This window comes from Colletotrichum siamense (genome assembly GCF_013390195.1).
Source record: "Colletotrichum siamense strain Cg363 chromosome Unknown KSG_Cg363_contig03, whole genome shotgun sequence".
NCBI classification, from domain to species: domain Eukaryota; kingdom Fungi; phylum Ascomycota; class Sordariomycetes; order Glomerellales; family Glomerellaceae; genus Colletotrichum; species Colletotrichum siamense.
This window is the reverse complement of record NW_023501016.1, coordinates 7,125,724-7,145,535: the sequence shown is the minus strand read 5'-3', so window position 1 is coordinate 7,145,535 and position 19,812 is coordinate 7,125,724. Positions and strand designations below refer to the sequence as shown.

The 19,812-nt window shown below is 55.0% G+C and overlaps 6 protein-coding genes across 6 annotated transcripts; 4 read left to right on the top strand and 2 right to left on the bottom strand.

Moving 5' to 3' along the window:
- Positions 1-390: 390 nt before the first annotated feature.
- On the bottom strand, positions 391-2,826 carry CGCS363_v005894 (uncharacterized protein; the record flags this gene model as incomplete). Its single annotated transcript, XM_036637743.1, has 1 exon — positions 391-2,826. The coding sequence occupies one exon, from the start codon at positions 2,824-2,826 to the stop codon at positions 391-393; it is 2,436 nt and encodes an 811-aa protein (XP_036497951.1).
- A 1,260-nt stretch (positions 2,827-4,086) lies between these two features.
- On the top strand, positions 4,087-5,044 carry CFD1 (Cytosolic Fe-S cluster assembly factor CFD1; the record flags this gene model as incomplete). Its single annotated transcript, XM_036637742.1, has 2 exons — positions 4,087-4,119; positions 4,178-5,044. 2 exons carry the CDS (start codon positions 4,087-4,089, stop codon positions 5,042-5,044), a joined length of 900 nt encoding a protein of 299 aa, XP_036497948.1.
- Positions 5,045-7,351: 2,307 nt separating this feature from the next.
- spe2 (S-adenosylmethionine decarboxylase proenzyme) lies at positions 7,352-8,917 on the top strand (the record flags this gene model as incomplete). Its single annotated transcript, XM_036637741.1, has 1 exon — positions 7,352-8,917. The coding sequence occupies one exon, from the start codon at positions 7,352-7,354 to the stop codon at positions 8,915-8,917; it is 1,566 nt and encodes a 521-aa protein (XP_036497947.1).
- Positions 8,918-9,720: 803 nt separating this feature from the next.
- On the top strand, positions 9,721-10,990 carry CGCS363_v005891 (uncharacterized protein; the record flags this gene model as incomplete). The annotated part of the gene is made up of 3 exons (XM_036637740.1): positions 9,721-9,963; positions 10,023-10,264; positions 10,318-10,990. The coding sequence occupies 3 exons, from the start codon at positions 9,721-9,723 to the stop codon at positions 10,988-10,990; spliced, it is 1,158 nt and encodes a 385-aa protein (XP_036497827.1).
- Positions 10,991-11,692: 702 nt separating this feature from the next.
- On the top strand, positions 11,693-13,425 carry CGCS363_v005890 (putative secreted lipase; the record flags this gene model as incomplete). The annotated part of the gene is made up of 4 exons (XM_036637739.1): positions 11,693-11,948; positions 12,001-12,237; positions 12,285-12,967; positions 13,015-13,425. The coding sequence occupies 4 exons, from the start codon at positions 11,693-11,695 to the stop codon at positions 13,423-13,425; spliced, it is 1,587 nt and encodes a 528-aa protein (XP_036497949.1).
- Positions 13,426-13,664: 239 nt separating this feature from the next.
- On the bottom strand, positions 13,665-17,252 carry LIDS (Linoleate diol synthase; the record flags this gene model as incomplete). Its single annotated transcript, XM_036637738.1, has 5 exons — positions 13,665-14,238; positions 14,291-15,334; positions 15,383-16,285; positions 16,336-16,559; positions 16,614-17,252. The coding sequence occupies 5 exons, from the start codon at positions 17,250-17,252 to the stop codon at positions 13,665-13,667; spliced, it is 3,384 nt and encodes a 1,127-aa protein (XP_036497760.1).
- Positions 17,253-19,812: the final 2,560 nt, after the last annotated feature.

Sequence of the window (19,812 nt, the reverse complement as noted above, 5' to 3'; positions counted from 1 at the left end):
CTCAAGTGGGTTCGCTCCGTCATGCAGCTCGGCTTGGCCGCACGTCATATGCCCACTAGACATGTGTCAGTCTGCAGTCACTGCGTGTCGTGTTTCCTCCCCTGACGAGGCCTTGGAGATAGGAGAGGTTCAGTAATCGTTGGTGAAGTAGTGGTCCATATTTTTAGATTGCATACTAAACACGCCGTGAATACATCAACAAGCCACTTGCTAAAGTCCGTTTTCCAATGCCCCAAGAAACTCCGTAGCTGATGCGCCGCGTCTGAGTCGCATGGCTAAATGATGTGAAAATAACGAGAATATGAATGGCGCCGTGTCTCACGTCTTCTATGGTGAAGCAAGGCCGATGTCGCTCTCTTTCTATGTATAGAATCTCAAGATGCCCCAGTTTCATTTCAGCATGTATGATAGGTCAGGCAGATTCCGCAAAATCTGCTGCACCAGCTCAGAATCGTCGGTACTATTCCGCGGCTGAGCTGTGGACGGGGTCCCTAGGCCCGATGTTAGAGGCGTGTTCAGCAGCCCTCCCGCAGATACACCGGCTTTACCATCGTGAGATGGGGCTGGCGGGTCGATCGAGTTTGGCGCTATGGAGATGTTCGGTGGTCGCTTCTTCACAGACGCCGGTCTGAAGGCGTACGTCGACTCTGGCGGCTTAATCGAACCGACTTGGCTATGGGGTGCGCCTGCTGGTGCAGCTGGTGTGGAGGCGGGGGCGGGGCGGATTACATTGCCAATATCCTTGACTCCTGATTTGCTCTCCTCCGCTGTCTTATTCCCGGTGCCGAGACTTTCGGGTCTGGGGTTGGAAGCCAAGGGGCCGTCAGAGGGCGCGGTCAGCAGTGCATCGGGTAGCGGGTTCGTCGAGAACGAATCCCAACTCGTCTTGGGAAGAGACGTCGAGTCTGTTGCTTCTGCAGTTGTCGGAGAAACCATGTCGCCCCATTCATCGTCCTCGTCTTCATCCTCTGCCTCCTTTTCAGACGGCTTATCGGTCGTTGAAGTCGTGGGCACGAATGGTTTAGTGGAGGCAAAGACAGGCAAGGAGGCATGCGACTTTGGTGTGTTGTCAAAGCCTCGGAAACCGAGGGGAAGCGGTTTCGCGAAGTTAGTGCGCTCAGGTGCCTTTGCTTCTTCTGCTGTCTTTGAATCACCAGGTGCGGTGCTCCAGCCAAATGAGGCCAGTCCTCCCCAATTGTCCTTGGCCTGAGCAGAAGCTGGCGTGCTCTCCTTGGACGCAGGAACCATGGGTGCCGTCGAAAGAGAAGGTAGAGCATGAATAGAGTGGGTAGGTCGATGCACGGAAGCTTGCCGCTTTGCCTTGCGTCCAAACACCCGATCCAAGTCAACTGGCGTCGACTCTGTTGTCGAGTCCCAGCCAAAGAACTTGCCGCCTGCTTTCCTGGCCAGACCTCCCCGGAAAGCGCGTCCTCCCATTGAGTCTTCCTCCATCCACCTGCGCACAATCTTCATCGTCTCATCTCGCATCGTGGAGTTCATCCAAGTGATACGGACATAATTCTCATCATGTCCAACGTTGAATTTGCGAAGGGATTCGTGGCGCGACAGGCGATACCACATCTTGCGTTCTGATATGCCGGTGAAACTGTCGGTGATGATCCGGTCCGTCACATCTCCCGCGTCTTCTGGTGTAGGTAGAGAGGTAGGTTCAGGTACTAAGGCGTCTAGATTGCTTAAGTCGACCACGAAAGGATCGTGCTCTGGAATCTTTGGCTTTCGAAGCTCCTCCCATTCGTTTGCAACGTCGCTTTTAGTCTTGGCGGAATCCTTCTCAACGTCTTCAGTGGAGGATGCTTGCGCCGGTCTTGATTCGTCGTCGTTCGAGGATATGGAGTCATCCAAGTCATGGATCGAGGCATCGTCTGTACTTGCGTTCAAATCTCTGCTGGCACTTCGCCGAGGGGGAGGCTGCCGCTCGGGAGTGACGGTTGTCCTCTTGGCTATTCCATCGTACATCTCTACCAAGGACTGGACCTTGGACGAGGCTTTCCTCTGTATGCTCTTGGCAATTGGGTTGTCTTCGATCGAAGTTATGGGGGAGTCGGCGTGTGGCACATCTTGAGGTTCGTCGTCGTCGTCGTCGTCGTCGTCATCTTCAACTTCGTGCTCTTCTCCAGATGATGCGGATGCTGACGAAGGTGACGGCCCGTCAAACTGCGCAGGTTGATAGTCGTTCACGGGAATATCCGCGATGTCGTCGGGGGGCTTGGATATGGATTCGAGTATGTCTTGTTGGAAGTCGAAGATGGGGCGTCCGTTTGTTGAATTACTTTCAGGTATTATTTGTCTCGGGGTATCTGGTTCGAGCTCGATGGTGGGAGTGTCAAGTGCCGTCGACGGCACATCGGGTATCTGGGGCAGTTGCGCCAAAGGCTCGGGGTCGTCTTTGGTGAAGGAGGAAGCATTTGCCCATGGATCTGGTGAGAAGCGGCCTGACGATAGGCTATTTGGTGTAGTTGGTGCCCTCAGGCCTGGCGAAGCTGAGCGGCTCAAGGGCCATTTGGGAGTGCTGCTCTTGCGACGGGGCCTCGGCTCGTAGCTGGGGGTGAGCTGCTCAATTGGCGCAGGCTCGTTGCCCCAAGCCCATGGCGACGCGTTCGAAGCTTTGGCGGGGTCCGGAGATGCCCAATCGCCAAACGCATCGTCGTCTAGCCCCCATGGTGACTGGGCAGAAGGCAATGTCAGATTGCTCGGGGTGGAGAGGAAGGCGGCGGGCGGAGGTTCGAGGATGGTCTTGGAGGGACTGGTTGACGGCGCGGTGGGATTGTCGGAAGTTGCCCACGGGGAGCCCCATGGATCGTCCATAGTGTGGAACTACAGCTCATGTTGTTGTCGATGCTCAATCGAAGGGATCAGGCCTTCACGCGTCGGCGGATTCTGGTGATCGGAGTCCGAGATTAGATGGCCATGGTCGACGGTTCGCGATGCGCAGCTCGAGAGGTCGGTTCCTGGGGTTGGTGGCAATGGCTGAGGTATCAGCCTAGGTATTCGTACAGGATGACGGATGCGGCGTTGGAGAGGGGCGCAAATGTCTCAATCGGTCAGGAAACAGCGACGGCACCAGCGTGGAACATGGAAAAAAAGGAGCTTCTGCAACGCAGGAGGGTATGGACTGTGATGGGAAGCGAGGACACTCGTGGAATGGACGGCTGCATGTCCCAGACCGCGACCACCCATGTCCAGGGACTCCGGACCCACGTCCAAGACAACAGCGCTGTCTCACGGTTCCTCGGGAGCTTCAGTAGCGTCTATTTTGGCTGGCTGCGGCCGGCCTGAGCGCTGTCTTCAGCACAGGAGGATGCTGAGCTAAGCGAGGTGACTAAGCCTGTCACTGTCAACTCTCAGCTCTCATGGAGAATTGTTTGCTTTCCAAGGTGCGTTATCGAATCCCAGGTTCTGGCTGCCTGCAACTTCACCCCTTTGTTTCGAGGAGGACAGCTCGAGTATCATCGCCAAGACGCCCCGGCAGTAGGTACACCGACCAAATGCAGGTCGCGACGTGGTATCGTTGGTTGGCTGCCCAGCCGTTTGCTCGCTCAAAACAAACCGAGAGCTTGACGCCGAAGTTTAGCCAGCCGGAGGAGCACTGGAGGATAAGAAGATTAGATAAGGAGGGGCGCATTCACTGTCCAAGCACCTAGGTTGGATTCAGCGCAGCCAGCGCCGATGACGGCATGTGAGAGGCGAAAAAAACCTACCTTTTAGAATGGAAGTCTTCTAGAACGTGTCAAAATTCCGTTCAAAAGCAGCCTCACTGACAATCTGAACGGAGACTAATCAAACCCTGATCAACCCAGCCACTGGCCAGAATTCCGTCTTTGACTGACTAGTGCTTACCAACCACGGCACCGATTGACTGACCTGGCCGGCAGAGGCGGGCAGGGTGGGGACGCAACATCGCAGCTTCGCCGTCTTTCGTTGATTTGAAATGTGCCGCCCTTGACTTGCTCTACATCCTCACTTCTCAACAACCTTGACTTCCTCCTCTGTAGACACAATATTGGAATATCTCGCCATCCGTTCCAGGCACTCGACTCTTCTCTCCCTCGGAAACGTCAAACCAAAATGTCGCTTACCAAGGTCAAGCATATTGTGCTGGTATTACCCCGCCATCCCACTTTCATCGCGACGACCGTACACTGACTGGCTTGCGCAGGTCTTGTCAGGCAAGGGCGGCGTCGGAAAGTCTTCCGTTACGACCCAACTTGCCCTGTCGCTTTCTTTGGCCGGCTTCTCCGTCGGCGTACTCGATGTCGACCTCACAGGCCCTTCCATCCCGCGCATGCTTTCCATTGAAGCCTCCAAGGTCACTCAAGCACCCGGCGGCTGGCTTCCCGTACCCGTCCACGATGCCGTCGAAGAAAAGGGCATCGGCCCGTTCCGTGCAATGAGTCTCGGGTTCCTTCTTCCTCGGCGCGGCGACGCTGTCGTCTGGCGTGGTCCCAAAAAAACGGCCATGGTCCGGCAGTTCCTCTCAGACGTCCTCTGGGACGAGACCGACTACCTCCTCATCGACACCCCTCCTGGCACCAGCGACGAGCACATTTCTCTCGCAGAGACTCTCATGCGCGATGCTCGGCCTGGCCAGGTGGCGGGCGCGGTGGTCGTCACAACTCCTCAAGCCGTCGCAACCGCCGACGTCAAGAAGGAGCTCAACTTTTGCGTCAAGACCGGCCTTAAAGTGCTCGGTGTCATCGAGAACATGAGCGGCTTCGTCTGCCCGCATTGCTCCGAATGTACCAACATTTTCAGTTCCGGGGGCGGGGAGGTCATGGCTCAGGAGTTCTCGGTGCCCTTCCTGGGAACTGTCCCCATCGATCCTCAGTTTGGTGAGCTTGTCGAGTCGGGCAAGAGACCGCAGTACCCCCAAGGTACCCAAGTCAACGGTCAGGACCTCAACCAGTCCAATACGCACTCAGGCGATACTCTCGTTGAGAAATATCAGGACTGTTCACTCTCAGGTATCTTCAAGGAAATCACGACCAAGTTGACAACGACCGTCGAAAGTCAAGCCCAGTCATGAACGAATTGAGGAAGCATCCATCACACAACCAAGCAGATGCCATTCGCGCACTTGCTGGCTCAAATGTCCAGGCGATGGTCCAGAGGGACTTGAGAGAGCCTTCACGCCCTCCCTACTCCAACAAGATGAAGGCGCTGTGCAGAGACGCCAGCAGCAGCACAATCTGGAGCATGGAAGGCCCCCCCTGTTGGTTTATCGTCGGTTTCCGCTCACATTGCAGCATGACTGATGCGAATCATGGCGATGCAACGCATTGTCGGTGACGACTGATGGGCAGCGTAAAATTCGATGCATGGCACTGGGCAGGCTTGGAGTCGAGACACGTGAGGGTGGCTGAGATTGGCGGAATCCCTGGCCGGGCTGGCGTTCTCCCCAGAAAAAGCCCCGCCAACGTCTCGACGGTGCCTGATTGACATTGGATTGGCCTGCCCTGGAGCGGCCGAACTCAGGCTTCAGTCGCCGAGAGTACCTTATTAGTACTCGCGGTCTCACCGCATTATTGAAAGTGTACCTTACCTTGCGAAACAACGGAGAATACCACGTCGGTTATTCAAGAGCCAGTGTACTAAACAAGACTCAACCCAATATCAATCGATTATTTACACAATTACGGATACTCGCCAGGAAGATTATGTACTCCCCTGACCCCTCTGTTCCCATTGCATGAGTGTGTGTCTCGGTGTCAAGCCCAGACCACGAGGTAAGGTACAGAGTACAGCAGGGGAGCTGACGAAAATGACGTCTCGCTCCATTCTTCACGGCGCGTCTCCCTCCTGCATGGCATAGTCGCCCCGTCTTTAACAGGCAATGGAAGCCAATTAGCTGTGCCTTCCGGGCAGACGTATATTATCCGCTGCCCGTTCTCTCCCGGGCACAGCTCCCCATGAACCAGTGATCTGGCGCGAACATGCGGACGGAAGCTACTGAACGGGAACAAGATGCAGCGAGGAAGGGCTGGTTAAACAGAAAGAAACGGCCAGGTACATGAGATGAAAAACACCTCCTCATAAGGTTCCCTGTCGCTGTTTGGCTGTTTGGGCTGAAATTTTCCAGGTAAGGTGGGGGACGACAACGCGCCCAGCCCGCCGAGGGGGACACTGGCCTGACGGGACGCTAGGGGAGGGGTACCTAGAAATACCTAACCTTACCTGGGTGTCCAAGACAGGGAACCGCCAATCGCCGATGCGCAGAATCAACTTTTTTTTCCACTTTGTGTTCCCCTCCACGGCCTCCACAGAAAACCACAACCACAACAACCTCGCAGAATCTAGCTGGAAGCTTCAAAATTCGAGCTTGATCCTGTCTTCCACCCTCAAGACACGTTGTGCGACTTGAAAACCCGTCCGCCTTGTTTCGTTCTGTCGAGAGCTGCTCTCTGACTAGTTCGATCACTTCAGCTTCAATTTTTGCCATCGCCGGCGCATCACTCTCTGCCGTCACGAGACTCCTCCTCGACACCTGTCCCCCGTATCGTGCCAGCGCATCAATCGGAAGCTTCTCCGACCGACCTTTCTCGAGATACCCATCTAGAGATCCAAATCTTTCGATGATCAATCCTCGAATCTAACACCACATCACGGTGATACACACGTCGTTGGCCTGCTTCTGCCGCCTTCGCCCCTCCATCTCTGCCGATTTCTGGCCGTCTATGAACCGGATCGACCTCCTACGCTTCCTCTCCAAGCCCGCAAAGTACGTGTCTCTATCTCCTCCCTTCTCTTTCAGTCTGCTGCAGAGCTCCCAACCGCTGGAAACAAGGTGCTGGTCGCCCATGGACCAGCCATGCTTCTGCAATCTACCATCCTTCTTCTCCTCATGTTACTAACAGCTTCTCCCAGGCCCAGATAACACCTGCTGATATTCTAAGCACCAACATACCTCGACTGACTGCCCATACGAGCCTCTTTGTCTCCCTCGTCCGTAGCCTCAAATCCCGATCACGCAGATAACCTCGTCTGCTAGGTCCGATACTCCACCACAGGTATCGGTGTCTGCCAGAGCGAGGCCCTTCTATCGAGCCAACATTCCGCTGCCAAGGGTCTTTTTCCTACCCCTCCAAGCCCGGCCTCCCTAACGTCCTTTCGAGTGACGTTAAAACCCCTCTATCAATACCATTGCTGCTGGCTCCGCCAGCCTCAACGAACGTCCACCCTCCTGTGGGCCTACTCTCTCAAACGAACGCCGCAAAGTTCGTTTGAGTGGTAGCTAGTGTCCCGCGGACTTCTAGCCCTCCTGTTCCGAGAACACCACATCTCCATCTCGTCAATAATCTCCCGGGTCGCGCCCAGATAGCCCGCCCCGCTGAAGATGGTCAACCTCTCGGTCCCCAACAACTACACCTTCTCTCCGTCTGAGGCAACTCCCCATCTGACCATCAATCACGATGTCGCTGCCGATCTAGACTCGAGCAACGCCTTTGAGGGCCCCGAGAAGCTCCTCGAAGTCTGGTTCGCTCCTGGTCCTGACGCTCTCCCCGCGAGCGCCCAGCCCGATGGACTGAAGGCCGTCTCCGCCGACACTTGGGTCACCATGCTCGACATGGTCAACTGCAAGATCTTGTCCGTCCTCGAGTCCGACTCCGTCGATGCCTACCTGCTCTCCGAGTCCAGCTTGTTTGTGTTCCCCCACAAGCTCATCCTCAAGACCTGCGGCACCACGACTTTGTTGCTGGGCTTGCAGCGTCTGCTCCACATCGCTGCTGAGCACGCTGGATTCCCCTTCCACAACGCAAAGGAGGCCACCGACATCAAGGCTGCCGCGACCCCCTACCGCGTCTTCTACAGTCGCAAGAACTTCCTGTTCCCTGATCGCCAGGAGGGTCCCCATCGCAGCTGGAAGTCGGAAGTCAAGTACCTGGACGACATGTTTGAAGGCGGCAGTGCTTACATGGTTGGCAAGATGAATGGAGACCATTGGTACCTGTACATCACCTCGCCCAACCAGACCTTGACACCTCCCCGCACTCCCGAGGAGAAGGAGACTCCTCTTGGGTCTGCGTCTCGTATCCCGACTGGCAGCGTTGCCAGCTTCAGCAGCGGTGTCGAGGAGCACAACGACGAAACTTTGGAGATTCTCATGACCGACCTCGACCCTGAGAATGCGAAGCAATTCTATTTGTCGCACGCGAGTGCGGTCGCTAGCGACAAATCGCATCTGCTGCAGACTCAGGCTGCTCGAGACAAGGCCCACGAGAGCTTGGGCGACCTTTCCCAGGTTCCTGAGAAGAGTTCTGATGAGGAGGTGGACGTTTTCAGCAACATTGGCGAGTCGGACCTCACCGATGCTGACCGCGCTGTCAAGGAGGCTATGACAACGGAGGGCCATGCTCTCGGTACCGTCGTGTCTGAGGGATGCGGTCTGTCCAGCGTCTACCCCACGAGCAAGTACCCCGGTGCGCGTGTCGATGCCTATCTCTTCAGCCCCTGTGGCTTCTCCGCCAACGGCGTCGTTCCTGCCATCACCGACGATGAGGACGCGTCCAAGAGCGAGAAGGGGGCCAACGCTGCTCACTATTTTACCGTCCATGTGACCCCTGAGCCCGACTGCTCGTTTGCCTCTTTCGAGACCAACGTGCCCGGCGGCCAGAGCGGCCGTACTACCGCGGAGATCATTGAGCACGTCGTAGAGATTTTCAAACCTGGACGTTTCAGCGTTACCCTGTTCGAGGCCAAGGGGAAGAGTGCCAACCCCTACGGTATGGGTGATTTTGTCTCCAGAACTACTGCGGCCCAGCGTTTGGTTGACCCTGTCCGGGGATACCGTCGTATCGACCGCATTGTCCACGACTTTGAGGACTACGATCTCGTGTTCCGTTTCTACGAGAAGGAGGACTGGGCGGGTGATCGTGAGGCCCGCCTCGGCGAGCTGATGTAGGGGGAAAACGGGATTGCGGAGGATACAGTCTCTTCCGTCTTGCTGGACAACCTATTTCCTTGACTTGCCGTAGTTCATACTCCTAGGGCCCGCTCCCAACTTCCTCTCCTTCTCTCGGGGCACTTTGCGAGTAGCAAACCCCCTGCCACTTGCCATCCATCGGCCCGCGCCATATTTTGAACCGAGACAACCTTGGTCCACCACAATACATGATTTTGAGTTATCTTCAATTGCGGCATGATTCGTTGAACCAATGACAACCTGGCTAGGTTGACTGGCCCTGTCCACTAAACCTCGCAAGACGTAGCCCATCTCGAGGCCATCTCGATTTAACGTGGAGGACGATCGTGATTCACGATGCTAGATAAGTGTTAGGTCCTCAACATCGATCCGCCAGCCTCTCTTTGGGGTTCTTGACTGAAGGAAAATGTTCACGATGGTATGCTGTTCGCAACCGGCTGCATCTGGGGTCTCCAACCTCCAGCTGCTTTCCACTTCAGCCAAAGTACTTGTTAGGACAGCCCTTGTGTGGAATGCACCAGGCTGATCTGCAGTTTAGGACCTTATCCCGTCGTAGACCCTGTCCTACAAAGGCCTCCGGCCCCCAAAGCTTGTCTTACATTGGAATGTTCCCAGGCCCACCCGCCACAACAGCAAGCGTTGGCCGCCATCGTGATTGACCAGCAATTTTCCAGCCATCCAACGCACAGCGATATATGAACTTGCGCAGGAACAGATAGATGAATCCCCGAAAGATCAAGCGAAACCTGCATGATCAAGTCAATCCAGCTCATCCTCATACCATGGCGCCTCCTCCGAAAGACGACGCCGTGAGCGTTGTCGAGTCGCTGGATGTCAAATCATCTGTATCTGGGAGCGATGTTTCCACAAAGTCTCCACCGAAGCCTCTTCCAATTCTTTTGAGCATTGCCATGTTCCTCCTATTCATTGCGTCAGGCGGTGGTTTGACCACCTCCGCTCTCCAGTTCAGGCCTTCAAGATCGGGGAAGCGGGACTGTCTCACTCAAAGCTTCATCCTGTTCGCTGTAAGTCCTCGTCACTCGGCACGCACGCTCACTGGAATGCTCGCTTACACTTTTGCTAGTCCATGATTTCGCCCATGTATCTCGTGCTGCACCTGCTCGTCTCCTTCCGCAACTGCCAGTTTATCAGAAGACAGTCTCTGCAATCGCCTCTGGTCTCTTGGGCCATCATCGTCTCCCGCCTGGCCCTGCTCCTCTGGATTCCGGCAATCATCTTGTCGTGTGGAGCCGTTGCACACTTCCCAGGGTTTCTCGCGGAGAGCCCCATCACGGAGCTCAACCTGGCGGTGTCCATCGTGGGGATGTAAGTGTTACCCAAACCTTGCAGATGTATACCATAGTCTGACCTCCCTCCAGCGCCAGTGCCATAGTGGTTGTCCTTGTTCTGGAAATCGCGGCGCATCCCTTCGAGCTCCCCTGCTTCAAGCGGGCCACTACCGTCATCCTCGTCGAAGACGCAGACAAGGAAGCCAAGCCGGAGGAGGAGCCAAAGCCACCCAGCCGCCCCCCGAGCCGCCAACAAACGCCGCCGGCATACTACTACTTCCCTGCCAGCTACAGACACACCGTCCCGGCACCCGCACGCGCGAAGCTCGTCCGCAAGGCCAGCTACCCCAAGCACCTTATGGCCCAGAACGTCCCGCCTGTCCCCGCCATGCCGTACCCGCACCCGGACTCGCTCGGCATCATGCTCCCCATCCCGGAGCCGCTTCCCCCGCTGCCGGAGCTCGAACAGACGAACCCTAAACCCAAGATCAAAATTACACCGGCCCCTCCCGACATCCTTATTCCGGGAAAAGGCCTCCCGGCGGACAAGAATAAGCCTTGCCCACCTCCGCCGGGAACTGCTTGGGCTAGGGATTGGGAACAGCTGGCGGTGGACGCCGGTGTTAGGCGGAACGGGTCTGTAAGCGACTACGGGTCCTCCGCCGGGACGGAGACTACGGATGGGCGGTCGGAGGTGGGTGGGACCGCGTTGAAGCCGCCTCTGCCGTCCATCATTGTCACACACAGTCCTGAACCGGTTTGAGAATGGTAAGTATGTTGTCGTATGGATTATGGATGATGATGAGGTAACGGGTAACGAGGGATGAAGCGTGTTTCTTGTTTTCAACATTCGATCACCATGTATTATTTCTTTTGTTCCTCCCTTTTGTATAGTCGCTACATGATGTCTGTCTAGTCTCAGTGAACAATCAAGTAATTTGGTTTCATTGCCATGTTTCTAGGACCCATCGACACGTTTTCTCGCCCTGCCGAATTCCTCCATGTGGCTTGGTCTCGTATCTCGCATCGGCTGAGATCGTCCCCCGTTGTCTTGGGGGCATCAGCAAGCCACGTTTCTTGGCGTCGTGTTTCGTATTGCACCTTGTTTCCGCGCAATTCAAGATCTGCAGCTGAAATTTGCCCGTGGCCAAGGGGTCTTGAGTGAAGTTGCCCAATGCCACATTCATGTTTTTGGTGGCACGCTGACCAAAGAGAGGCGCCAATCGGCGCCACATCGTGAGTTTTAAAGTAGCTGATCTTGGCGTAGAGGATCTTGCAGAGGGCGCAGTTGAATAAGGGTGGCATCGCAAGATGCACTTACGTCAGATCATGCCGGGGCATTCTTACGACACGCTTTGGCTGCACGCTGTTTCGACGTAAATAAAAGATGAACTACGACCTTTTGATAAACACGTTATTGTATTGCATGCTTTGTCGACATGTCAATTGCTCGAAAGCTGTAACCATGCGAGTAAACCAATCCCTTCTGCTACCACTTATCGTGGTCTCCGCGCAACCGACTGTCATGATATCTTCAGGGGCCGTCCAAGGCATCTCAACGAACATTGGGGACGGGGTGGTGACAATAAACAAATTTCTCGGGGTCCCGTACGCTACGACACCAGCCCGATTCTCCCGTCCGGAGTCACCAGAGCCATGGACAGAGCCTCTTGATGCCACGGAATTTGGCCCAGCTTGCTATCAGAATTTCGGTCTCAATGGTTCGTCCACAATTCTCGAAGCTGGCATAGTGTATACTAATCCACAACCTAGAACTCGGTCCTCGTCCCGAACTTTTGCAGACTCTGTTCAACACCCCAAAAGCACCCGAGAGCGAGGATTGTCTGCGCATCAACGTCTTCGCGCCGGACTCTACGTCTAACGCCACCCGGGCAGTGTTGGTCTTCATCCATGGCGGAGGCTACCAGATGGGCCACGCAAGGATTGATCTCTCCTCTTTCGCAGCGTATGAGGACATCATCGTGGTGAGCCTCCAGTACAGAACAAACGGTCCGGGCTCCTCCTCTCTGTCATACATGCGCTAATGTGACCTCAAGTCTTTGGGTTTCCCTCCTCGCGCGACATCCCCATCCCGGAACGTAACTTGGGGCACTATGATCAGCGTTTCGCTTTCGATTGGATTCAGCAGAACATCGAGGCCTTTGGAGGTGATCCTGGCAAGGTCACTATCTGGGGTCAGTCGGCAGGGGCTCTCTCAGTTGACCAGCATCTCAAGGCGTATGCCACCGAATTGCCTCTACCATTTCGCGCCGCAATCATGTCGAGTGGCCAAACAAGCTTCGGTCTGCTCGCATCACCTTCTCCGAGTGATGGGAAAGAGTGGTCGGCACTTGCTGCCGCCGTTGGCTGTGCGAACTCGACTGGCGGCTTGGAATGCATGAAGAAAATCCCGGCTGAGGACCTTGTGGAGGCCATGTCGAAACACAGCATTTCATTTGGGCCTGAACTAGATTATGTCACCGTCTGGGGCAATCCTGCTGAGCTGTGGAGGAGCGGCCAGGTTACCAGAGTCCCAATACTGACCGGAACAGTGGCTGAAGAGGGAAGAAGCCTTGTGAATAATGAGGTTGACCTCGCGAGCTGGCTTGAAGCATATCTACCGGATAGTCTGGTTAAGGAAGAAGACAGAGAGGTGATAGTGTCAGTCTATCGCACCAATGGCTTGACAACCGACTTCGATATTGCCTCAGCTATAACCACAGACTTCCTTTGGTTATGTGTACGTTTCCTGGTTTCTCGGATGATACAAAACTGACGCTACGATAGCCTCAGTCTATTCTATCATCCACGGCAGCCTCCCACAAGATTCCATCATGGCGCTATTACTTCAATACCTCCATTCTAAACTTCTTCCCTGAGGATTACGCCTGGCTTGGCAAGTTTCATGGCTCAGAAGCCGTCCTTCTTTTCACTGATCCTAACAACACGACCTATACACCCCAATCCTACCCAGTATATGAGTACCTCAGGGGCGCGATCGGGCGATTTGTCAAGGACCCTAATGCGGGCCCAGGATGGCCAGCCGTTGGTTCGCAATACGCACCTCTAGATCTTGTCGTTTTAGGGGATGTCGGCAACGTCCAAACTGCTGTGACGCCGTTCAATACCACCATCTTGGACGAGAGGTGTGGCTTGTACAAGGGTATCTACTCAAAGTTGGAGGCCATGTCTAGCTAAAAGTATGTCCTCTCGATTGATAGGAGTGAGCTGATGTAGGCGTACTCCGAGACAACACAGTCGCTGACTGGCAACGTCAACTATTGTCACAGGAACGTGGGAGAGTTAAAATCCTTTTATACCCTACAGTATTCTATTCAAAGGGCTATTCAAATCGCTACTCAAATCGAACCGATCATCATTCTCGTACAATTTTGCCGCATTACTCATACAAAAAAGTCCACACGCGCCAATTACACTTACTCATCCCATTGCACACGCATTGTCGTGGGGATAGGCCACAACGAGCTTTGGTCAACAGTCATAAACGCCCTCAGACCAAGCCAAGGCTGTTGATGCGCCGCACTTCCGTTCTGGCCCTCCACAGGCAGACCGACTTGTCCGTTCCACGGGGAAGCGGGGAAGTTCTTCATCTCGCCCCGTCCGCCGGGCGCGCGGCGCAGGTTCTTGAGGCCGACGATCTGCTTGAACAGACTCGTCTGTCCGACGCGAGACATCTCCTTGCCCGCGCACCAATGCGGGCCCAGGCCGAAGTGGACGTAAGAGTCCAGGGGGCGGTCGAGACGAACCTCGTTGGGGTCCTCGAAGATGGCGGGGTCGCGGCCGGCGGTGGCGAAGTTGCAGACCACGCGGTAGCCCTTGGGGATCTTGACCTCGCGCTTGGTGCCCTCGATGTCGGGGTTGGTAATGGGGTCGCGGCCGGTCGGGTCGGACTCGGAGGGCAGACAGGGGGAGTAATCAGTGATGACCTGTGTGGACGTGGCTTCTCTGTAAACTGCGACGGGTCCGCGGAGACGGCAGCCCTCAAGCATGCTATATACTGTTAGCGGTGTTCTTGGAAGAATGATCTTGGGATGCAACTTACTACTTCAGCAAGGTCTCGTCCGCCTCAGGTGTGTTCTCGTGCGCCAGGCGGTACAACTCGGGCAGATGCTTCTTGCCCTCCTTGTCGAGGTAGTAGTCGACGCAGAGAGAAGTGACCTGAGACTGGTTCGCGACGTTGGCCGTGATGACGGGCATGATGGTTCCCCAGACGACTTCCTCGACGTCCTTGCCATCGGAGAGCATACGCTCAATAAGATGGTTGCCGTACGTGGGAAGAGACGCCTCGCCCTCACGAATCTTGGCGACGAGGTCCGTAATCAGGCCCGCCTTCTTGATGGTCTGAGCGATAAGCATCACAACCTTACCGAGATCCTGAGCAAGCTCACGGGCGATTGTGCGAAGCTTGAAGCTGTTGCCAATGTCGGCATCCATGAAGACGGCTTGGAAGAGGGCGCCAAGGACCGAGTACAGCTCCTGGTCGGTGTACACGCCCCACGGCGACTCCTCGTTCTTGATCGGCATGCAGAACAGCGCAGCATTGAAACGGGTGTTTGTGACGTTGATGACGTCCCGGACCAGATCAATCTCCCTCTTGTTTCCGGGGATCGGGAAGCTGTTGAGGTTGAGGATCTTGGGCGTCATGTGAGTGTACCACTTCCAAATTTCCGTCTCCCACGGGCCAGAGATCAGAGACTTGCGGACGAGCGTGCGGTTCTTGGCGTGCTCCTTCCCATCACCAGAGAGGCAGAAGTCCTTGCCATAGTGGGGCTTGTTGGGCTGGGCGACCAAGTGGTTGATAGCGTCGCCGGTGATGACCTTGAAGTCCTGCTGGTTGTAAAGGACCTCGCTGACGGCCTTGTGCGACAGGATAGGGATCAGCGGGGTCTTGGTCTTGGGCTCGTCCCAGGTGTACAGGTAGGCCTTGTCGATGCTCTCGAGGATCTTCTTGTTTTCTGAGGGGATCACGAAGGGGAAGTGGGCGTAGATGCTGTTGTTCTGGAAAGAGTTGGGGAAAGCGCGGAAGACCAGCTTGTAGAGAACGTGGCTCTGGTCAACATTCAGATCGTAGCTGGCTTGATTGAATCTGTAACGATTAGCACCTCCTACTTCCCGGCGGGATATTGAAACTTACCCCCAGTTGGTCAGGTTCTTGGGCGTGTAGTCGATTGTGTAGAAGCGATCGCCGCGAACCAACGCGACCGCATCAGACAAGATGGCCCTAGTCATGGTGAAGTTACCGCAGAGACCACTGCCCGGCGCCATGGGCGGCTTCGCCTTCTCGGCCATCAGGCCGGGGTAAAGCTCGACTGCATCAGGGCTTCCGTACAGGAATCTGAGCTTCGCAGCAACCTCCTTATCAGGGTTGATGTCCTCGAATGTCGGGTGCCTAGTAAGGCCAAAGTGCTCACGGAACTCGTTGAGCGTGGCACAGTTCCAGGAGCGGGATGCCATGATTCCCATCAGCTCAATGGGCCTCATTACCTCGGGAATTCTGTTGGCGCCGTAGGAGCCGGCAACATCGTCGACGGACTCCTTGAAGATCTTGGCCAGGTCCGCCTCGTTCAGTGTGCCGTCGGCGTTGCGAGGCAGGTCCATGAAGCCTCTTTGCGCGGGGTCGTCAGGGATCTCCTGCTCCCAGTCTCTCATCGCATGGCCGAATTCCATCAGCGACATTTCGGTAGGGTCCTTTCCGAGAACCTTCTTCATGACATCCTTCGTCCACTGCTCATCCTTGGGGGAGATTGTGTTGTGCCACCTGTAGATGAGGTTGAACTCGACAGATACTTGGTTTCCGGTGCCCTCGGGGGTCTGCTGGCTGAGAATGCTCTTGCCCTCGTTGGTGCGGGGATCCAAGGCCCAGCTTGACGCAGTGCGGTTCATACCCAGAATAGTGCGGACATAGTCGCGGAGAATGATGCTGACATAGAGACCGCAAGTGATGAGACGAGCAGTCTGGAACAAGTCGTTGTCATACTTTGCCGCCTTCTCCGGGTCGTCGCCAGTTGGCTTCTGGAATCGGCCACCCTCATTGATTCTGCCGATTGTTAGCATTGAACGCAAGTACACAGAAATCGAAAAGCTCACGTTGCCAGGTTGGTAGCGACATAGTTGTGGTAGCGGTTAAACATGATTAAAAGAGTACCAACGCCAGGAGGGAATCCCAAAACTCTCTTAGATGAAAATGTGTCCGGCTTGAGCAGACCGTTCTTCTTCGTCCTCATGAGGTCCTGCTCGGCTTGATTGCGACCGTACAGAGGAGCGAGGTCCAGGTACGAGGAAGTCTGGTTAATGGGTGAAGTTCCATTCTTCTGCAGCCATTTTGTTAGCACTGCGCTGGTGTTCTCGACAGGTGGAGATCTTACAGTCTGGAAGATATCGTGGGTGATGATGGTAGCGAGGTAGAACATGAAGCTGGAGATCTTGTTGGGGTGAGGCTTGAATTCACCACCGCGGGCGAAGAGCATGTCAAAGATCATCTCAGGCTCGGGCTGGTTGGGGTTCTGGTAGCTCTTGGCTGGTGTTGAGCGGGCGTACGGCTGTCCTGCCGCACCCATCTTGGGATCATGAATAGCGTTGCCAGAGCCGTCGGCGGCGCGGTACTTGTGGTCCTCTCCGAGCGTCGTCATGGGAGGGTGGTCGATGCCGTTCCATAGCTGGTTGATCAAGCCGTTCTCTAGCCTCTTGCCCTTGACTGAGTTCTGGGGCAGTTTGGCAAAGAGCTGGATGAGGTGCTCGAGTAACAACTCGTTGTCGTTGATCTGGCCCTCGACGGCCGAAGAAAAGAAGTTTACGAGGGTATCAAAGTCTTCGAAGCCCAGCTTCTTGACATCTTGGATCAGGTTGCTAGGCTCGCCCTGGTCGGAATTTGGGCTGGGAAGAGGCTCTGGGTGAGGAGGCACTGCTGAGATGGCCTTGGTGACAAGCTGGCGGGCTGATGCCAACCTCTCAGCCAGGGGCGGCTGGTTCTTGGGGAACTGCTCAGTATGTGACTGTTGAGACATGTTGTCGATAGATCAGTTCACAGAGGAACAGGTAAGGAGCGATGTCTAGGAACAAGAAGGAGCAGAAATTCTCATCTACTGTTGGGATGGCTGCTTCCTTCATATATAGACATGCAGAGAGATGGCTTTTGGACTACAAGTACGGTTGCGGGACAAACCCACCCCAGTTTAGGGCGAACATGGGGATACGGATACCCTCCTCTCCATAGCCACGAGGACGAGAATGAGGCGCGGATGAATGGGCCTCAAGGAAGAAGTGCTACCGGACTAACTGACGTTGAGGATCAGGCTCTGCACGAGGTAGACGGTAGCTTCAGGTTGGCGCTGAGGTCAGATGTTGGAGGTCCACAAAGGTGTCATGGGTGTTGCTAGCTCGATTATTGGGACTACGCCGTACCTAGACGATGATCCATTTGCGAACTAGAGTCCTGCCAGGGAGCCCGGCCTCTAGGCTTCCCGCCATTAGTCTTGTCAAGCTGCGCAAGTGCGTAGTTTCCGAGGCATGTCAATCGCTCGTCGGTCTTGACCGGAAGAAGCAGCCCCAAAAGGCCCCAAGATTGGTGAAGAAAGATGCAGTTGGTAAAACGCAGGCAGCCATTGGACGGGGTGCGACGCGAGGGACCAACGGGTCCCCTGTCTATCGTGCGTGGCCGAGCCAATAATGGACGATATCGCAGCGCATCTCCTGCATCGTGGGGGCTGCTAAGGCGCAGCTGAACGTACCCTGCGTGCCTGTGCCGTCTGCCTATTTGCGCCGCTGGGGCCGAAGGAGAAGAGCAATGAGGTCGCAATAGAAGCAGCCGATGTTGATTTGTTTGAAATGTCCCTCATTGCCAAATTTGGAGGGGCAGATAGAACGAATGCGGGCAACGCACCGCGCAAGACACACCTGTTGGGTTAGGATGATTAGGATGCTGGGCTGGGGAGCGAGCGGCTGAAGACAATGAGTTCCTGATGTCGCTGACGAGATGCAACGAGGGCCAATCGTTGACGCCTTCTCGTACCTCGCTGGGTTGCCTTAAACCTCACCCTCACTGCGCAAGTCCCCATCTGCGTTCCATCCATCCCTGTTGGCCGAATTATCTGCACCGCCGGAGCGATTCGATGACTCTGTCTCAGATGGAGGGCTTTCGGTGAGTGTCTCTCGCGTGTCCGAGGAACTGTGGGGAGATGAGGACGCATTTGCGCAATATGAGTCGATCTTTCTTTCCCCCCGTCGCTCTACACACATGTGATTGCCGTGTCCGACAGAGGCAGCAAGGCTTGTGACTTCATTCTTGACCGTCGTCGTAACGGATATGGAGATATTCGGTAGCAACTGAAGTCCGCGAGAGGCTGCTTCTAGGCATACGCCATTCCCGGCAAGGCGTTGTAGGGCATCGTATTCTTCATGATGGCCCCCCGGCGCATGCAAGCCTATGGGGTCTGGTACCGCCCAATTCCGGCATGGTTCGGATTGGCGGACTTCGGGCCGTTGTCGATTTGTGTAGATGGCGTCCGTACCTGGGGCTGGGGGCCTTACCGACTGCAGTGTAATGGAGACGGACCCCAGGTAAATGACAGCCTGATGTGATATTTGTTGTTGCTGTTGGTGGTCGTCGTGGTGGACGTGACCAAAGTCCGACGTTTCTCTCACTTGTCAGTATTGCAGGCTCTGAGTCGGCAGCTCAGCGCCGTGCTAGGTAGGGAGGTTTCACTGAGGCCCCTCTGATGTGAGGCGAATTGTAACTCTGCACCAACATGCATATTACAATCGCGGAAGAGTGGCTGGAAGTTGAAGCCGGCCATGTCCGTCGTCATATCAGTCAGCTTCTTGGCCCGTCAGCACTCTGTAAATGCGTCAAACACACCTCGCGGGAGAGGCTGTGTGTAGTGGCTGCAGAAGAGAGAAGCGCACTCTTCCAGTGGTCTCCTCCTCGTGGGGGCTCCGCACAGTGATGATCGGTTCGGGCCCTCTCGCCGGGCCCATTTGACCGGTCGCCTTTCCGTGCCGCTGGGCTGTGCAGCGGGCGTGGCGCCGGGGGGCTTTTCTGCAGAGTGTCATTGCTGACCGTCACTGGCCGCTGTCCGGTTTCGATCGAACGAGCCGAGGCCTCTCTGACGCGAGTGAGAGGCCCTGCAGGCTGCAGCGGCCTCCATTCACCGGATAGGGCCGCTGCCTGCCGTGTCCCCAGCCCTTCGTCTCACCCCACCTTGCCTCGTTGTCCGCGTCGTTAACTCGGTTACTATTAAATTAACGGGGTCGTTTTATTAATTTGCCCACGCTAACCTAATTTAGCTGCCACGCTACTACTGCTATAATTAATCCACTCTTCTAAGTACTACCCTCTTATAATATAACTTATTAACGTTAATACTACTAATTTAGCTAAAAAGCTACCCCTACTTATATATATAGTTAAAATTACTACTCTAAAACTTCTATTATACTACCTATCTTCTAAATATATTAAACTATTAATTTTCTTATATATTTTATATTTTTTTAAAACTAAAAGTATATTTAATACCTAAATCTAAGCTTCTACTTTTAAGGAGTATTAGTTATATATTTATATTA